Source organism: Balaenoptera ricei, chromosome 3 (genome assembly GCF_028023285.1).
Source record: "Balaenoptera ricei isolate mBalRic1 chromosome 3, mBalRic1.hap2, whole genome shotgun sequence".
NCBI classification, from domain to species: Eukaryota; Metazoa; Chordata; class Mammalia; order Artiodactyla; family Balaenopteridae; genus Balaenoptera; species Balaenoptera ricei.
The window spans coordinates 173,046,954-173,063,916 of record NC_082641.1 but is presented as its reverse complement, the minus strand read 5'-3'; the positions used below and the strand labels follow the sequence as shown (position 1 = coordinate 173,063,916).

Sequence of the window (16,963 nt, the reverse complement as noted above, 5' to 3'; positions counted from 1 at the left end):
CAGAAGTGGGGACAATGCAAGAGGCACCAGATGTCAGATGCAAGTGGGGACAACGCAAGATGCAAGACGTCAGCAGAACAGCATCCCCCATGTGTGGTTGGGCTTCTCGGGGCAGAAATCCAGCGGTCGCTTGGCTTGCCAACCCCTTGAGTGTACGGGGCTGTGTGCTCCCAGAACAGGCACCATTTCTAATTTACAGAAAGGCCGCATGTACGTACACATGCGGTCACATCCTCTTAACCCTTCCGGTGCTGGTGAACAAAAAGCTCCAAGCCAGGGGGGTGTGAACCTGGCATTTTCCAAGTCGGTTTGACCACAGGACGCATCTGTCCCAGACAGGGCTAAGGCTGGGGTGACATGGGTGAGACTGACTTGTGCAAGTCCAAACTTTAATTCTTTTTTAAGTTTTTTTTTGTTTTGGGGGTGTTTTTTTTTGGGGGGGGGGTTTGGCCACGGTGCGTGGCTTGTGGGATCTTAGTTCCCCAACCAGGGATCAAACCTGCGCCCCCTGAATTGGAAGCACGAGTCTCAACCACTGGATTGCTAGGGAAGTCCTCACGATATAAATTTTTGAGATTTTGTTCATCAGGGGCTTTGGGGCATTTCTTCTGAGTTTTTAAAATATGGCAGGAAATACTAAATATTACAATGAAATGTTATTTATCTCGATTACTGAGGGGTTTGACACCCCCTGAATTTGTGCCCATGGCAAGTGCCTCTCTCGCCTCCCCTTAGTCCCGGTCCTGCTCCCAGAGGTGCCGGCTGAATGCAGGCTGAAGGTTTGGTAGATTCCAGCGTGTGCCTTCAACATGCTCACCTCCCTCCCTCGCTCAGCAAACACCCCAACCCACACATGCCTGTCTGATCACCCATGCGCACACCCAGGATCCACACACGCAGGGCCAGTGCTAGCCCTTCAGGCACCTTTGAGCGAGTTTTTAAAGACACCCATTCCTCAACAGACTTTACTTCCATCTGTCAGAAAAGCGTTGCAATATACTTAATGATCTCGCTCAGAAAAAGGCACTTTATGGCCACCTGCCAAAAAGTTGTCACCATTAATACACAGATCTATCAGGTCTACAGTATGAATGGTGCCCCTTAGATGCAGAGCACTTGAGCAGTGCGTGATCTGTGCGGATGTACAGGGCAGCCGCCCATACACTCACTTCCATGTGCATCCTCATTACCCCTCCTTGGCTCCCACGACCACCTGTGCTTAAATATTCACACACACACACACACACACACGCACACACATACGCCTGCCTCCGTGACCCCCTACTCACTCCCATTCATCACCACAAACCTAGTTTCAAATCCCACCTTGGCTGCACCTGAGTGGGTGATCTACAGCCGAACCTCAGTTTCCTTGTGTGCAAAACGGAGCCAGTAATAACCTCCCTGAGAGGGTTGCTGGGAAAATGAATAAAATGTTGAACATCATTTCTGGCACGTAACAGGCCCTCAAGACAGGGCAGTAGAGGTAACTGACATTGCTGTCAACACTCCCCACAGGCAAAAGAGGTGGGAAGGTTACGGCTTCATAAAGTAACCACAGTGACTGCAGTCAGAAAACAGGGATGACTCTTCATTTCTTTTCTGTTTCCTCTTAATATTTTCCTCCATTCCTGTTCCCCTGTCTCACTTTCCCCCTCTCCCCACCCGGGTCCTCACAGAGTCCTCAAGCACTCCGTGGATGCCACCTTTGAGAACCAGGGTCCCAGCCCTGGGTACCGCATGGAGATGTCAATCTTCTATGTCGTCTACTTTGTGGTGTTCCCCTTCTTCTTTGTCAATATCTTTGTGGCCTTGATCATCATCACCTTCCAGGAGCAGGGGGACAAAATGATGGAGGAATACAGCCTGGAGAAAAATGAGGTACCACTTCCCACTTATATCCCCGCTTAAAAATTGACACCCCCCCATCACACATGCACACACACACACACACACACACACAAAGGAACCAGCTTCTGGGGGCATCTGGGGAGGGAACAGCAGCATTCTTCAAGCAGAATCCAGTCTGCATGAAGGGCAGCCCTTCATGGGGTTTCCAGAGGAAAACACATCAGAGAGAAGTTGTGTATGTATCAGTCAGTTTGGACTAGGTTATGATGCGGTAACAAGCAGCCCTCACATCTCAATGCCAGATATCCACAAAGGAATTGGACTGCATGTCCAGATGGCTCTGCTCCGTGTCATCTTTATTCTGGTTCCCCTCTAAGATGCTTCAGATAAAAAAGAGAGAATGGCAAACCATGGTCCACCTCTTGTGGCTTGTGCCCAGAAGTGACATGTGTCACTTCTCACATTTCATTAGCCAGAGCTAGTCACATGTCTGATGTCAGTGGGGCAGGGAAGTATAATCTCCCCCAGGGAGGGGTGGTGAATATTTACGAATGAAAATCCAGTCCACCAGAGAGTATAGGCATGATCCTTTGCTTCTCTAGAATCATCCAAGCTAGGTGGAGGACCTAGAATGCATTCTTCCTCTGCTTTGTTGGCCTCTAAGACTAAATAACTATTATTCCTCCCTGTCTCCTTCCCTCAAAGAGAAGGAGAAGCAAAATAGTCGGTAAGAAAGAATGGTTAGGCTTCACAACATGGATGGACCTAGAGATTATCATACTAAGCGAAGCAAGTCAGAAAGAGAAAGACAAATACCATATGGTATCACTTTATGTGGAATCTAAAATATGACACAAATGAACGTATCTATGAAACAGAAACAGACTCATTGACATAGAGAACAGACTCGTAGTTGCCAAGGACGGGGGCGGGGGAGGGAAGGATTGGGAGTTTGGGATTAGCAGAGGAAAGCTATTATATATAGGATAGGTAAACAACAAGGTCCTCCTGTAGAGCACAGAGAACTATATTGAATATCCTGTGATAAACCATAATAGAAAAAAATATGAAAAAAGCAACTGAATTGCTTTGCTGTATAGCAGAAATTAACACAGCATTTTAAATCAACTATACTTCAATAAAATTTAAAAAAAAGAATGGTTAGGCTTCAATGTCAGACTCTGGTTGAAATTCAAGGTTTGCCCACTAGGCAGCTGTGCCACGTCAGGCTTAACCTCTTTGAGCCTTTATTTTCCTCATCTGCAAAGTGGGGGCTACTGATAGTACCCATTGATCATGTTTGCTAAGGGGATTCAATGAGGTAACAGGGGAGTGTCAGCACAAGTTTTGGCCGATGGTAATTTCTCAAGGAGCTGTAGCTGTCGGGAGAAGAAAACATTCATGGCGAGGAGCTTATGGGGGGTGTGGGGTGGGCAAGAGAGGCAGACATCCAGGCAGACGTGCAGAAGAGCTGCATCAAATGAGATGGGGGGGGGGGGGGGTGCTGGGTGTCCAGCCGCCTCTCTCCTGCCTCAGGCCCTCACACTGCTGCGCTCTCTCCCGCAGAGGGCCTGCATTGACTTCGCCATCAGCGCTAAACCCCTGACCCGACATATGCCCCAGAACAAGCAGAGTTTCCAGTACCGCATGTGGCAGTTCGTGGTGTCCCCGCCTTTCGAGTACACCATCATGGCCATGATCGCCCTCAACACCATCGTGCTCATGATGAAGGTGAGTCCCCCCTCCCCCCAGGCACTGCTTAATCCCCACCGCACCCCTGCCCCACGCAAAACAGAACCGGCTACGAGTTTCCCAGGCAGACCACACTCTGTGTCACCACCAAGCCCCCGCTCCTGCTCTTCCCTCTGCCTGACACACGGTTCCCACCACTTTGTCTGGCCAGCCCCTTCCAGCTGCCCCTGCAGAGCCCTTCCTCTAGGAAGCCTTCCCTGACCTCCCAGGACCGCATGAGGTGTTTGCAAGCATCCTGTCTGTTATCTCACATGCCACGATTCCAGTGTTGGGTTACCTGATGGTCTGCCACCTGCCTGTAAGCTCCGAGGGGCCAGTCAAGTACTGATCACCCCTGAATTTCAGGGGTTCAGAGAGGGCCTAACTCAGAGGGAACAAGAGCCCCTTGATAAATGTTTGATGAAAGAAATGAGGAGGGAAGGGCAGGTAAAGAGCCTGCGAGCCTCGGGGCCGTGGAGCCCCTTCAGGGTGAAAAGTCAAAACCTTTCACCCTGTGCTTTGAAGACCAAAAGCCTGAATTTGAGCCCAGCTCTGCCGTTTAATTCACCATTTAATTCACCATTTAACCTTGCACTAGTGACCAGTGGCATCTCAGGGCCTCAGTTTCTCTGTCAATAAAATGGGAAGGATAATAATAGCACGTTCCTTGCCGCCGGTAGGGATTAGGATTGAATAAGAAAGTTCCTGCAAAGACGTTAGCACATTTCTCAATTCTTAAAAACACTCAACAAATTTAGCTGTTGATTTTTTTGAACTGGTAAAAAAGCAGTGCCTGTATTCACCTGAAAATTCATCTCCATAAGCGAGTGCTTTGTCTTTTCATTGTTAGGAACATAACAGTTTCAAACAAACAGAAGAGAGAGAGAGAGAGCAGCACAGCCCTTCTCAAACTGCTCACAGATCAGCTGGGCATCTTGTGAAACTGCAGATTCTGGTTCAGCAGGTCCGGGTGGGTCTGGGACTCCACAGTTCTAACCAGTATCCCGGTGATGCAGATGCTGTAGGTCCCTGGACCACATCCTGAGCATCCAGGCGCTTGTGAATACCCAGTCTCCGTCACCCAGAGTTACCCATTGGGAACACTCTGCTCTGTTTGCTTCATCTATTTTTTTCTCGTTTTTTAAAAAATTGACGTGAAATTCACATAACCTACAGTTAACCATTTTAAAGTGTACAATTCAGTGGCATTTGGTCCATTCACGATGTTGTGAAACCACCACCCCTATCTATTTCCATCACCCCAAAAGGAAACCCATCCCCGTTACCAGTGACTCCCTATCGCCCTTCCCCCAGCCCCTGGCAACCACTAATCTGTGTTCCATGGATGTACGTATTCTGGACATTTCATCTATTTTTTAAAGTGTTTTAAATGATAGACACCACACTATTTCACGCTTAAATTCTTCAGTGTGCTTTCCAAAGTAATCAGAACATTTTCCTACATGTTCTTATGCTTGACAAGATTAGTGATAACACCGTAAGACCCATAGTGAAGTGTCCCCAAAACGTCTTTTACAGTAAGTTGTTTTTTGAGCCAAGATCTAAATGGCTACACATGGTCTCCAGTTTTTTGTTTTTAAATCTCCGTCCTCCGCCCCACCCCCCGACCCCCCACCCCCCCGCGCTGTTAACTTTTTGAGGAAACCAGATGAGTTGAATGAAAACTGTCCCACCTCTGGGTGCATTGGTTTACTCCATCTGCTGGATTTCCTGTAACCTGGTAGTTAGATTTAAAGGTTATCGGTTCAAATCTGATTCGTTTGGGCAAGAGTCATAAGCAGTCAGAATAACGGTTACCTCTGGGGTGGGTGGGTTATCAACTGGGAAGGGGTGCAAGAAAACTTTGGGGAGGGGTGCTGGAAATGTTCTAAATCTTGGTCTGGGAAGTGGTCTCATAGGAGTGTACAGGTAAGAATTTAAAAAGACATCTGGAAGGAAAAATAAAAAAGAAATGACTGCAAAGAGGATGCTGTAGCCATCCTGCATCCCATCAAGGAGGCCCATCGATAGGGCCAGGCTCTCCTGGGATCTCGGCTGCTAAGATAGGACTCAAGAAAGGAATTTTTGTTTTGACCTGAAAAGAGTAGCCCAGCCAGTGAAGAGCTTGCCTGGGGCCCGGGCTAGCTCCACAGGACATCAATAGGGAAACCAAGTGTCCGAGTCCTGCCTGCCCCGGGGAAAGGGCAGCCACGAAGCCACCCCAGCCCCGGTCCTCGACACTGTGCCCACTGACCCCACTGCTCTCCCTCCTTCCTTCTCTAGTTCTACGGGGCCTCTGTCGCTTATGAAAATGCCCTGAGGGTATTCAACATTGTCTTCACTTCCCTCTTCTCTCTGGAATGTCTTCTCAAAGTCATGGCTTTTGGGATTCTGGTAAGTCCAGCCTTGGAGCTAGAGCTGTGGGTTAAGGGAAAGCCCAGAGGGGCACTGGGTGCTGGGTGGTGGTCTCCCCACCTGGGCCCTCTGCCCCCAACCCCAATGGTGACTTGAGCATCTCTCCGATGTGCACAGATTCTACTTAGGCGTTCTTGTACTTACCAAGTAACACCAAACTCTGTGTCAGGCACATATCTATTATTAAATGATGCGATGAGAGGGGTAATGATTCATTCTGGAGATAAGGAAACTGAGATCCAGACAGGCCAAGTCCATAGCGTTCAAACTGTTCTAGCCACAATCGCAGTAAGAAATACACTTTGCAGTGGAGCCCAGTACTCAGACGTACAAACAGACAACCCAAATGAAATATTCACAGAATCTGTATCTCCCCTTAGCACGTTCCCTATACTCTGAAGTTGTCTATCTCCTTGACTCCATGTCCCCCCCACCCCGCTCCCACTTTTTTTTTCCCCCGGCCGCACGGCATGGCACTTGGGATCTTAGTTCCCCCGACCAGGGATCAAACCCACGCCCCCTGCAGTGGAAACGCAGTCTTAACCACTGGACCGCCAGGGAAGTCACGCCCCTCCTTTTTTTTTTTTTTTTTAATTTATTTATTTATTTACTTATTTATTTATTTATTTATGGCTACGTTGGGTCTTCGTTTCTGTGCGAGGGCTTTCTCTAGTTGCGGCAAGCGGGGGCCACTCTTCATCGCGGTGCGCGGGCCTCTCACTATCGTGGCCTCTCCCGTTGCGGAGCACAGGCTCCAGACACGCAGGCTCAGTAATTATGGCTCACAGGTCCAGTTGCTCCGCGGCATGTGGGATCCTCCCATATCAGGGCTCGAACCCGTGTCCCCTGCGTTGGCAGGCAGATTCTCAACCACTGCGCCACCAGGGAAGCCCACGCCCCTCCTTTTTTAATGCAGTTCATGACCTATTAACTTGATTTCGTCTCCCACTAATGCAAGTGGTCTTAACCTGAGGCCCATTGACCCCCCTAAGGGATCTGTGGATGTAGGGTGGGGTGAGGGAGCCCAGGAAATAAGAGGTGAAAAAAATTACATCTTTATTTTTCACCAGCTGCTAACTGGACTTTTGCTTTTCCTTCCATCCTGAAAGTAGACAGCAAACCCCCGCAGGATTACCAGTATGATCTGTGTCACTGATAAAAATCAGATGTTCTCATATCGCATCCCAGAGGGTGCAGGTAAGTCAGCCCTCCATATCCACAGGTTCTGCATCCACGGAGTCAACCAATTCGATTGGCAATTGGTTGAATCCACAGATGTGGGACCCGCGGATACAGAGGCCTGACTGTAAAGGACTTGAGGATATGCTTAGCCCACCTCTCTGAAGAGAATGACCTACAGCCCGTGGTGTCAGCAGACCCAGGCTGGGGTCATACCTCGGCTTCCCAAGGTGGTAAAAGCCGTCGGCTTTGGCACCAGAGAGACCTCGAGTCCAGTCGTATCCAGGCTGTGTCACCTCACCTCTCTCTCCTCCATTGCAAGAAAGGCCCGTCCTCTGCCTCTCCTTCGAAAGAGCTCTTGCAAACCCCAAATGCAAATAATGTGTGTCTGGAGACCGAGGGTCCAAGCCTGACATGTTGCGAGCGCTCAATAAATACCAGAAAGTGTTACAATAAAGCTCATCACCTGACCTTTCTCCTCCAAAGCAGTGGCTACCAAGCCTGCAACCCATCAGAAGCACTTAAAGTTGAATGATGCCCCAGACCCACCTCAAGAGATCCTTATTCATTTGGTTGGGTGGGAGTGTGGAGTTTAAATGATAGAGGGGCTATCCAGGGGCTTGAGGCCTGTAGCCAAACACCTATAAAGTTGTCCTCGTTTGTGCTCCCCTAGAGGTAGAGCCTGAGACAAACTTGAATGCAAGGAATTTATCCGGGAGGTGACTCCGGGAAGCCCCGTAGGGGAAAGAGGGAGTGAGACAGGGAAGGGAAGGCAGCCGGTACAGGGTGTGTAGGTGAGCAGGTTCCCTATGGGTATAACTGGGATGCAGTTCCATGGAGGACCTCTGGGGTGCAGCAGAGAGCACATACTCAGGTCATGTCGCCCATGGCGGGGGAGCTGGAGTATTTATTCTCCAGTGCCCATCAGTCATAGTCAAGGGCTGCTCCCACAGGAGCTGTTAATTCCCCTGTGCAGCTAGAGAAAGCCCCTGGGCAGAGTAACAAGGGTACACAGTCAAAATATGAGGGGATATGGGTAAGGCCCCAGCAGCACCTGCTAAAATACCAGAAAGTGCCAGTGGAACCTGCACTCCTTTTAGACAATCATAAAACAACATCCATCTATTGAGCACCTACTATATACCAAACCCCACACTCAGTGACTCACATTCATTATCAGATTGTTGTTATACCTTTATCTTCCAGAAGAGGGCCCTGAGGCCCAAGCAGTCCAACTCCGAGGACATTTGATTCGTACATGCTAAAAGAATTTGATCCTGGGAAGCACAGATCCAAAGCCTGTGTCCTTCTCTGTGAGGCAGAGGGGCTGCCGCTGGGTCAGATGCTCAGGGGAGAAGATGACTGCTCAGAATGGGGCCCAAGCCCCAACCTGGCCTCTGCTTTTGTGAGGTTGCTGGGAAAGCCTGTGTTTAGCATGGGTCCCACCAAGCCTTGAGGGAAGGGCCGTCTATTTGAGCCAGACCCTTAGATCCAGGCAGAGGTGCTACTCGTTGTGGGCTCAAACAGTGTGAAATATTTCAGTATTTTTTTTTAGTATTTATTTATTTATGTGGTTGCACCGGGTCTTAGTTGTGGCGGGCGGGCTTCTTAGTTGTGGCATGCAAACTCTTAGTTGCGGCATGCATGTGGGATCTAATTCCCTGACCAGGAATTGAACCCAGGCCCCCTGCATTGGGAGTGTGGAGTCTTAACCACTGTGCCTCCAGGAAGTCCCAATATTTCAGTATTTTAACAACAGCATGCCATACCTGTGTGTCCCACTTGAGCCAGAACCCAGCCCAGGGATATACCAGTCAGGATAGCTCAAGTTAAGCTGTGGTAACAAACACAGCTTTGTTGCTCCAATCAACAAAGGGTTTACTCTCCCCCACATCTCAGTTTCTCCAATCAACAAAGCATTTACTCAGAGACCCAGGCTCACTGAGCAGCCGTCATCTGGAACATTACTGGTCACCAGGTCCAGGGTTAAGAGAGTTCCGGCGAGTCCTGCACTGGCCAGAAAGTGACTCACGCTGCCTCTGTTCACGACCCATCGGCTGTAACTAGACACACAACCTTATCTAACCACAAGGGGGCCAGGAAGTGTAGCCTCGTGTATGCCCAGAGGCCTCTGCACCCTTGTTCCTATCCCCCTTCTCCAGATTAGGAAATGGAGGCACAGAGAGGTTAAGTCACTGACCCACAGCCACACAGCTGGATGGTAGCAGAGCTGGCATGTGAACCCAGAGGCTGCTGTCTTAGCAAGTGTGCTATAAGCACGGTCTTGATTCAGCAGGGTCCTATCCATAGACTCTGGGCTTGCCCAGACCTGGGTTCAAATCCTAACTCTTCACCTCTGTGCTGCCTGAGGTGAGCATCTTTGCTCTCTGAGCCCCGGTCGCCTTATATAAAATGGGTGATAAACCTTCCTTCCGAGGGTCTTCATGAGGATCCCAGTGACGTCATTTATGAAGCATCTGAGGTCTCAGAGAGCCCTTGGAACTGTGGGAGAAACAGGGCACAGCCCAGAAGGGCAGCCCTCCCCCACAATAGAGCTGACGCGGCAGCCGGAGACCCCCCTCTGGGGCCAAGCAAGCCGTGGGAAGGCTGGGGGGTCCCAGGGAGGGGGGACTTGGAACAGACGATACCGAGCAGCCCACCCAGCGACATTTTGCTGATTGAATGACTGTAACGGTCCCGGGCACTTGACTGGTCTGCAGCTGTGCCCCGAACGGGCCCCCTGGGCTGGACGTGGGGGCCGGCCGTGGAGCCCTATGTCGGCATCTCTATCTTGTGGGTCCCCGTTCTAGAATTATTTCCGCGATGCCTGGAACATCTTCGACTTTGTGACTGTTCTGGGCAGCATCACCGACATCCTGGTGACCGAGTTTGGGGTAAGTTTCCCGCCGGCTTCTCTCTGGGCAGTTCCTGGCTGGGCTGGGAGGGGTGAGGAAGAGGTCATCAAGAAGCAGTGGGTCCCGGCAGCCACAGCTGGCTCAAGCCAGCGCTGGACCATGACCAAAGAGGGAGAGGTGGGGCCCCTGGGAGCAAGGGCAGCCCCTCAGGAGGGTGATGCGGGGAGACGGGGGTGTCCGAAGCCACGGCCGTGGGGCTAGCGCTGCAACCTGAACTTCCCTGCCTCTTGGCTACCGACTTATGATTAAATAATGTGGATGAGCTCATTGAGAAAACTGAGACACTTAAAGGATCCCAAGGCTGAGCCCCACTCCCCCAAACACCACACAGTGTTGGGGGCCCAGAGGGAACCAGCTTCAAGTCCATTCTGCTTGAACTAAGCATCTTCTGGCTCACGGGGAGGAGGGTGCCATGGCCCTTGGGTTAACGGGGGGACACCATTCCCAGGACCTTAGGAGGGTCCCTGGGACATGTGTCTTCCTCTATCCCCAGGCCTGGGAGGTTCCCAACATGGGGGGGGGTGGTCTCTGGACCTCGCTGTGGTGGTCCCTCACAGGACCACGTCGTCTGGAAGACGCAGGTCCCAGAGCTCCTGCCCCACACCCCCTCCCTGGCCATTTGCCAGTGAGCCTAGGCTTGAGGGCCCTGGGGAGGCTGTGGGAGGATAGGAGGTCCCCACAGGCGAAGCAAAAGGGCAAAGAGTGTCAGAGCCGAGGGCCGGGGGTGGTAACAACCTTGTCATAATAACAATAATAAAAGCTGACAGGGACGGCCAGGCACTGTGCCAAGCGTTTTACATGGATTAGCTCGTGGTACAGGTCGGGGGCTCAGCATATAAAAGAATTCCTTTAGAGGGTTCAACTGAAGGGATCCAAAAGCAGAGACTGTTCACAGAGCGGAGGGGAAGGGGCCCAGCACCCAACCACCGTGGGGAGCTGTTACCTGCCCAGGTGCTGAAGTCAGAGAGGGGTCGCCTGGTGGGAGCTGTGAACGTGGAGGGACAGAGCTCCTGCCAGAGACAGGGCCAAAGCAGGCATGGAGCATCGGGGAAGAAATACCCCTACCTTTCTCTCCTGCCACCCTCTATCTCCTGCCAGCCACTTCCATTGGCCAAGCCCAGCCAGAAAGGAGCCAGAAGGCCAGAGAGCCAGGGTGATGCTGAGAACAGGCAGAGGAGAGCAGAGAACAGATCTGGGTGGGGTGGGGCCCGAGGAAGAGGGTGTTGTCCCATTTCACAGATGAGGAAACTGATGCTCAATGCTGAGGAGAATGAGGGACCTACTTAAAGTCATGCAGCCAGACCTGCTGACTCCTGAGGGCACACTGGTGTTCCCTGGGGCGTCCCTAACTGAGCCCCCAGCAGCAAAGGGATCAATTGGCCCACTCTTCTATACTGGAAGCCTGATAGGATTGGGAAGCTACACAGAAGAGGGGCCATTCTCTGACGCATCCCCCATACCCCCACCCAAGTGGTATCCTGGCCACAATTCTTTGCCTTCAGCTTCAGTGAACCAGAAGTTCCCCCTTCCCCCATCCCACCCCTGACACCTTCCTCTAGAGAGGTCATGCCCAGCTGTGGGCTATCCCCATTGGGGTGCCCCCATCTGGCCACTGTCCCCTAGCAGAGGGCCAGAGCTTAGACCTCATCTTCTGTCCTAAGTTTCTAAGAGATCTGGAGGTTCTCCTGGCAGTCAAAATATCTTGCCATCCAGCTGAAGACAAGACAGCCTTGAACCAATATCCCTCTGGGTCAAGAGGTTAGAAGGGGTGACCCACCACCCCAGTAGGGCAGGTAGAGGAAGTTGATTGAAGCTCTAGTTGCCAGTAAGAGATCTGTAGGACTGGACCCCAACGGCTTGTTCTCCTGGCTGCAAGATATGGGAGGGCAGGAGGATGGGGCAGGAGAATGGGGCACGGAATCCAATTCAGGGATATCAGGACTATTGCGGTAGCCAAACAGCCCTCCCCTATGAGCTGTTAGACCCTGGGTAACTTGTACTACCGCTTCTCGTCCTGTATTTGGGACTAACCTTCATAACCAACCTCATCAGACCCTTGCAAGCCTCACATTCATTCATGCATTCATAGAAGCATGCATTAAGCACCTGCTGTATACCAGGCATAGTTAGAGGTGCCGAGAACAGAGCAAAACAGACAAGAATGCCTGCCCCCAGAGGGCTGACATTCTAGGGCAAGAGACGGCAACTTTGAACAAATCAGAGCGATTGACGTAAAGCGCTTGGCACAGAACCTGCCAGGAATTAGTTCACGAATGGTGGTTATTAGTATTGCTATTGCTGTTATTCCTGTGAACGTACTTGGATTGCGGTTTGTTAGGCAGCCCCTCAGCCCTGAATTATAACCATTTGGCGGGAAAGCTAGAGGGTGGGCATTTGGACCCCTTTAGGAGGATAAACGCCCGACCTGGAGGTGGGGAAGGTTTGCCCTGCTAGGCAAGGAGCCCTCAGCCGCCCCTTTGTGCCTCCCAGGTAAGCCCACTAAGTCTGAGGCCAGACAGAGCTCAGCCAGGCTCAGGCAAGGGGAGCCAGACCATTGGGAGGGCAAGGCCCCCAGGGTTTGGGGGGAGGGGGAGAGGGTGTGAGGCCCACCGGGCCTCAGCTGCCACCCACGAGTGGCTGGGGTGACGTGGGTTTGCCCTGCGTACCATGCATAATGACTGTGTTTCTTGTCTTGTCTCTTTTCATGCCTGCTCCTTAAACTGTATATTGGCACAACGCCGTCTGAAAAACTCATCCAATCAAAATGCACTATGAAATTCATTTGTTCATCCATGACGTGGTCTGTGTGTTCATACACCAATGACTATCTCCCAACCCACCACCACCACCCCCACTCCCCGCCCGGGAACCGAAACCCATTGGTTTTTTTGGCACTGGTTACAAATCAACCTAAAAAAACGCTGAACACGCCTCCCCAACTGCCCCCGCCCGCCTGCTTCCCCTCCATCTTCAACATCTGCATCTAGAATCCGGTTGGTCTTACTTCTTTCTGAAGTCTAAATGCCTTACATTAACTGTGAACGCATCTTCTCGCATCCGCATTGCACGTCACGCCCTGGGCTTTCTAAACTTGGATTGCCTGATGCACCCCCCCTATCCCCACCCCCGTATGTCTGTCCATCTCTCCAAACCCTCCCGACCCGCCCCCCCCCACCCCGCCTTGTTCCTGCAGCCTCTCTTCCTCTGGTTGGTATTGGGTTCTGAATTAGGGTTTTCTGTTTGGGTTGGCTTGTGTCTTCTGCAGAGAAAAGGATGGGTTTGCCCCATGCAACACCTCCAACAGGACGGGTTGGCTGCCTGAGTCTCCCACCCCATTCCTTACACACAGCCCTGTACTCAGAGCCGTCAGGCACTCTCTCACACCACTCCTGTCCCTGGTTAACGCCATGGATCCCAGGGCCCCAGGAAAGCTCCAACAGTCCTCACCCCATTCCAAGCCCACGAGCTCTTCGGGCTTGACCAGCAGCGATGTAAATCTCCAAGTCTGATGGAGGAATTCTGAGGGCCTTGCAATGTGCAGGCAAAGACGCTCAAATGAGGGGGACTCAGAATGGCCAGAACCGGTTCTGGCTGAACGGCCAGGACTCAGGTCTGGCTGCTTCCAGATGGACCGGCCAGCTGACGCCCTCTGCTGGAGCCCTGATCTGCGTGTACTCTTGTTCCCCTACCCCGACCCGGACACGGTCACTAAACACATGTGCTCTCTCCTCTTTCCTGTTCAGTCTCTGACTCTCGTTCCCTCTTTCTCTCTGTCTCTGTCTCTCTCTCTCTCCCTTTCTCTTTTTTTGCTCTTGCAATCTCCCTCTCTTGATCCTCCCCCACCCCCTGACACACACACACACATGCACACACTATCCCTCCCTTCTGTTATATCCATCCACCCTGCAAACCCACACCCCAACCCTGGATGCACCGTGTCCATCTCTCCCTCGCCTCACTTATTTGGCTCTCTGCACACTTGCACACTCCTTACTCTGTTAAATCCCACCTGCCTCTGCCCCTCCCCCACCATCCTCTGAGCCCCTTTGAAGGACCCGCAATGGCATCTTTGCACCGGGATCCCTCCCCTGCTAGCCATACACAGGCACTCATCCACCAAACATTTAATGAGCCCCAATTTGGTGCCACAGATGGAGGGTTGGGCAGAAGGGGACACCATCACTGCCCCCACCCCCTGTGTCACCTACAGTCAGGTGGGAGGAGGCAGGCATTGGTCAAATAACCCCTGAAACCCACTTGAAATTGTAACTGTGCTGCAAGCTGAAGGATGAGCAGCGTTAACAACGTGGAGAGGGGGAGAAAAGGGCATTTGAGGCCCAGGATAGCATGTGCAAAAGTCCTGTGGCAGGTCGGAGCACGCAGGGGTCAGGGTCTGCGAGTGAGAGGGTGTGGCTGGAACAAAGAGCAGAGGAAGGCTGACCCAGAGAAAGTGAAGAGGGCAGAAGGGGACAGGACCTTGGGGCCTTGTTGTGGGAGCCTGGGAGGATTTGGAGCAGGGGAGGCGTGATCGGAAGTGCGGTTAGACCAGACCCTGCAGCTGCAGAGCAGGGAGTGGGTAGGCAGTGGGCTGGGCTGGAAGTGAGCACCAGGAATCCCAAGGAGAAATGACAGCAGGGGAAGCAGGAGCCGTGGGAGGACTGGCCGTCTGAGCAGGAATCTCTGCAGGACCTGGAGATGGGTTGGGTCTGGGCTCGGGGGAGAGAGGTGCCTGGAGGACTTGAGTCTGGCTTGAACTTGGAGATGGAAGTTAGGGAATGCCAGGAGAGGACCAGGTTAGGGGAATAGCACAAGTGTGGGCACAGTGGGCTTGAAGTGCCCTGAAGGGCACCCCAGAAGAAGTCAGGTAGGCGGTGGGTTAGTGGGTCTGGAGTGCAGAGGCAAGATCTGGGCTGGAGGTGGGGTCTGCAGGACTTCTCTGGAACCCTCAGGAGGGTGGTCCCCATGTCCTTCTGAGTGCTCGCACCCCTGAACACAGCAAGCCTTCCAGGGCCCACATCACTCCCCTTCAGCCTAGAACCAGGAAGCACTGGGCAGGGTTGGAGGAGAGGACAGCTGTTCCTTCCTGGCTGCGGACAAAAGGATGGAAGCTAGGAAGAAGAAAGTCAGAAGTTCTGGGAGCACTTGAAGGACTCTATGCAGACCCAGGAGGAGATGGAGGGGTGGATGAGGGCAGACTAGAACCTTCCCCTGCCCTGTCACCTGGACCTCTTTCATTTCCACCCCTACTTCCCCCGTGTGTCTCCTGTGTCCCTGGCCCCAAGAAGCACAGCATGCTCTCTGCACGCGTCTCCCTGCAAACCCCCCTTCTTTCTCCTGCGTGGTGGCGGTCCCTACGGCCCCGCTCTGCCCCGAGACCCCCAGAGGCTGCTTCCAGGGCCCGCCTGACTTTGCATGGGTCCACATGTTATGCCCCGCCCCGTGAAGGGATGGCTTGTACTCTGGGGATGGACGGGAGGGGACTGGGGACACCTGGGCCATCGGCCGTGTCCCCAGATGGAGCTGGGTGGCCAGGCAGGGCCGGGCGTCAGGTCAACAGGGCACGGAGGGTGACCGTCAGCCAAGCTGAGGTTGGGGGTTTATTCGAGGCACTTGAGAGATTCTCACAGTGGTTAGGCCCCAAGTGTGGTCAGGGTAGGATCCCCACACCCCTCCCCCATCCTAGAGGCCTCAGGGTCAACTGATGTGTCCCAGAGAGCATCCTAGACTTTTCCAGAAAACCCAGAGGCCTCTTGCCAACCTCAGAAATTCCTTGAAACCCCTCTCCCTGCCTCTCAGCTCCGAGGCCAGCAGAGCTAGCTAGATCCAGTGGCTGGGAAGCCCTCAGGAACCACCCGATAGGATGCCCATATAATTCACTGTCCAAACTTTTGAGACCGAAAGGGGTGCTATGACTGCTGGGGGAGCCTGTATGATCCCCCCTGTGCCATCTGCAGGGTGAGAGCTAGGCCAGTTTAAACGTTGCTACGTGGCCTGTATCTAGCGCTCCTCCAAGTGCCCTTAAGGCCCCTTTGCCTCCAGCCCGCTGATCAGTGGTGGTTTCCATGCCTACCTGAAGCAGGGGTCTCAAACTCAAATGCCTCTGGGGACCAAGCAGATGCCGTAAGCCAGGAAACCAGTTCCATTTCTAGTACGTGGGAACCTTGGCGAACTGGAGGAAACATGGCCTGCTTCACGGCGGGCAGTCACATCTGAGCCTCAAGTAACTGCTACCCGTGGAAGCAGCCTCAGGGTTGCCTGAAAGCCAGATTTGGGGGCAAAATCTGACTTTTAAACACTAGCAGCTATTTTTAATTTCTAAAGGAAAACTGCTCAGGCCCAACAAAATAGTTTCGTTGGCCAGATTTGGTCCATTCGTGACTTCTGGCCTCCAGTACCCCACCAGAGGCCCCAGCAGACAAGCCCCTGGACAGTCACGTAAGACCCACCATCTCCACAGCTGTCTCCCCACCCCTACCCCGACCTGGGGTTCTTCTGGCTCGGGAGGGAGGAGGTAGAGGCAGTGACTAGACAGGGGGCCTTTGAGCAGAGGCAGGGTCCACCCAGGGAGGTCCTGGGGGCAGGGACGGCCCCACCTCCCGGCCCCCAGCACCGGCCCCTCGGTGGGCCTGGGCTGACGGCGAGCTCACCCACCCACGGGCGCTGCGTACTTCCTGCTTCCTGCAGGCCTGGTCCCGTGCCACTCCACCCAATCCCAGAAGCTGAGAAGCCATCCCTGAGAGGGGGGAAAGGGCCCCAAATGCATCTTCTCCGACTCAGCGGGCAGCGAGGACTCGCCCTGCAGCCGAACAGCCCCAGCTCCCTCCCGTCCTCCCCATTCCCGCTCGCCAAGGGGGTAAGAAAAGATGCTCTTC

The 16,963-nt window shown here is 52.9% G+C and overlaps 1 protein-coding gene across 1 annotated transcript in view; it reads left to right on the top strand.

Moving 5' to 3' along the window:
* Positions 1-16,963, top strand: part of CACNA1A (calcium voltage-gated channel subunit alpha1 A) — a 236,845-nt gene that overhangs the window by 190,442 nt on the left and 29,440 nt on the right. The window contains exons 28-31 of the mRNA XM_059918274.1: positions 1,680-1,881; positions 3,418-3,582; positions 5,866-5,976; positions 9,987-10,070. Of these exons, the coding sequence (XP_059774257.1) occupies positions 1,680-1,881; positions 3,418-3,582; positions 5,866-5,976; positions 9,987-10,070 (562 nt within the window). The remainder of the gene's footprint in view (positions 1-1,679; positions 1,882-3,417; positions 3,583-5,865; positions 5,977-9,986; positions 10,071-16,963) is intronic.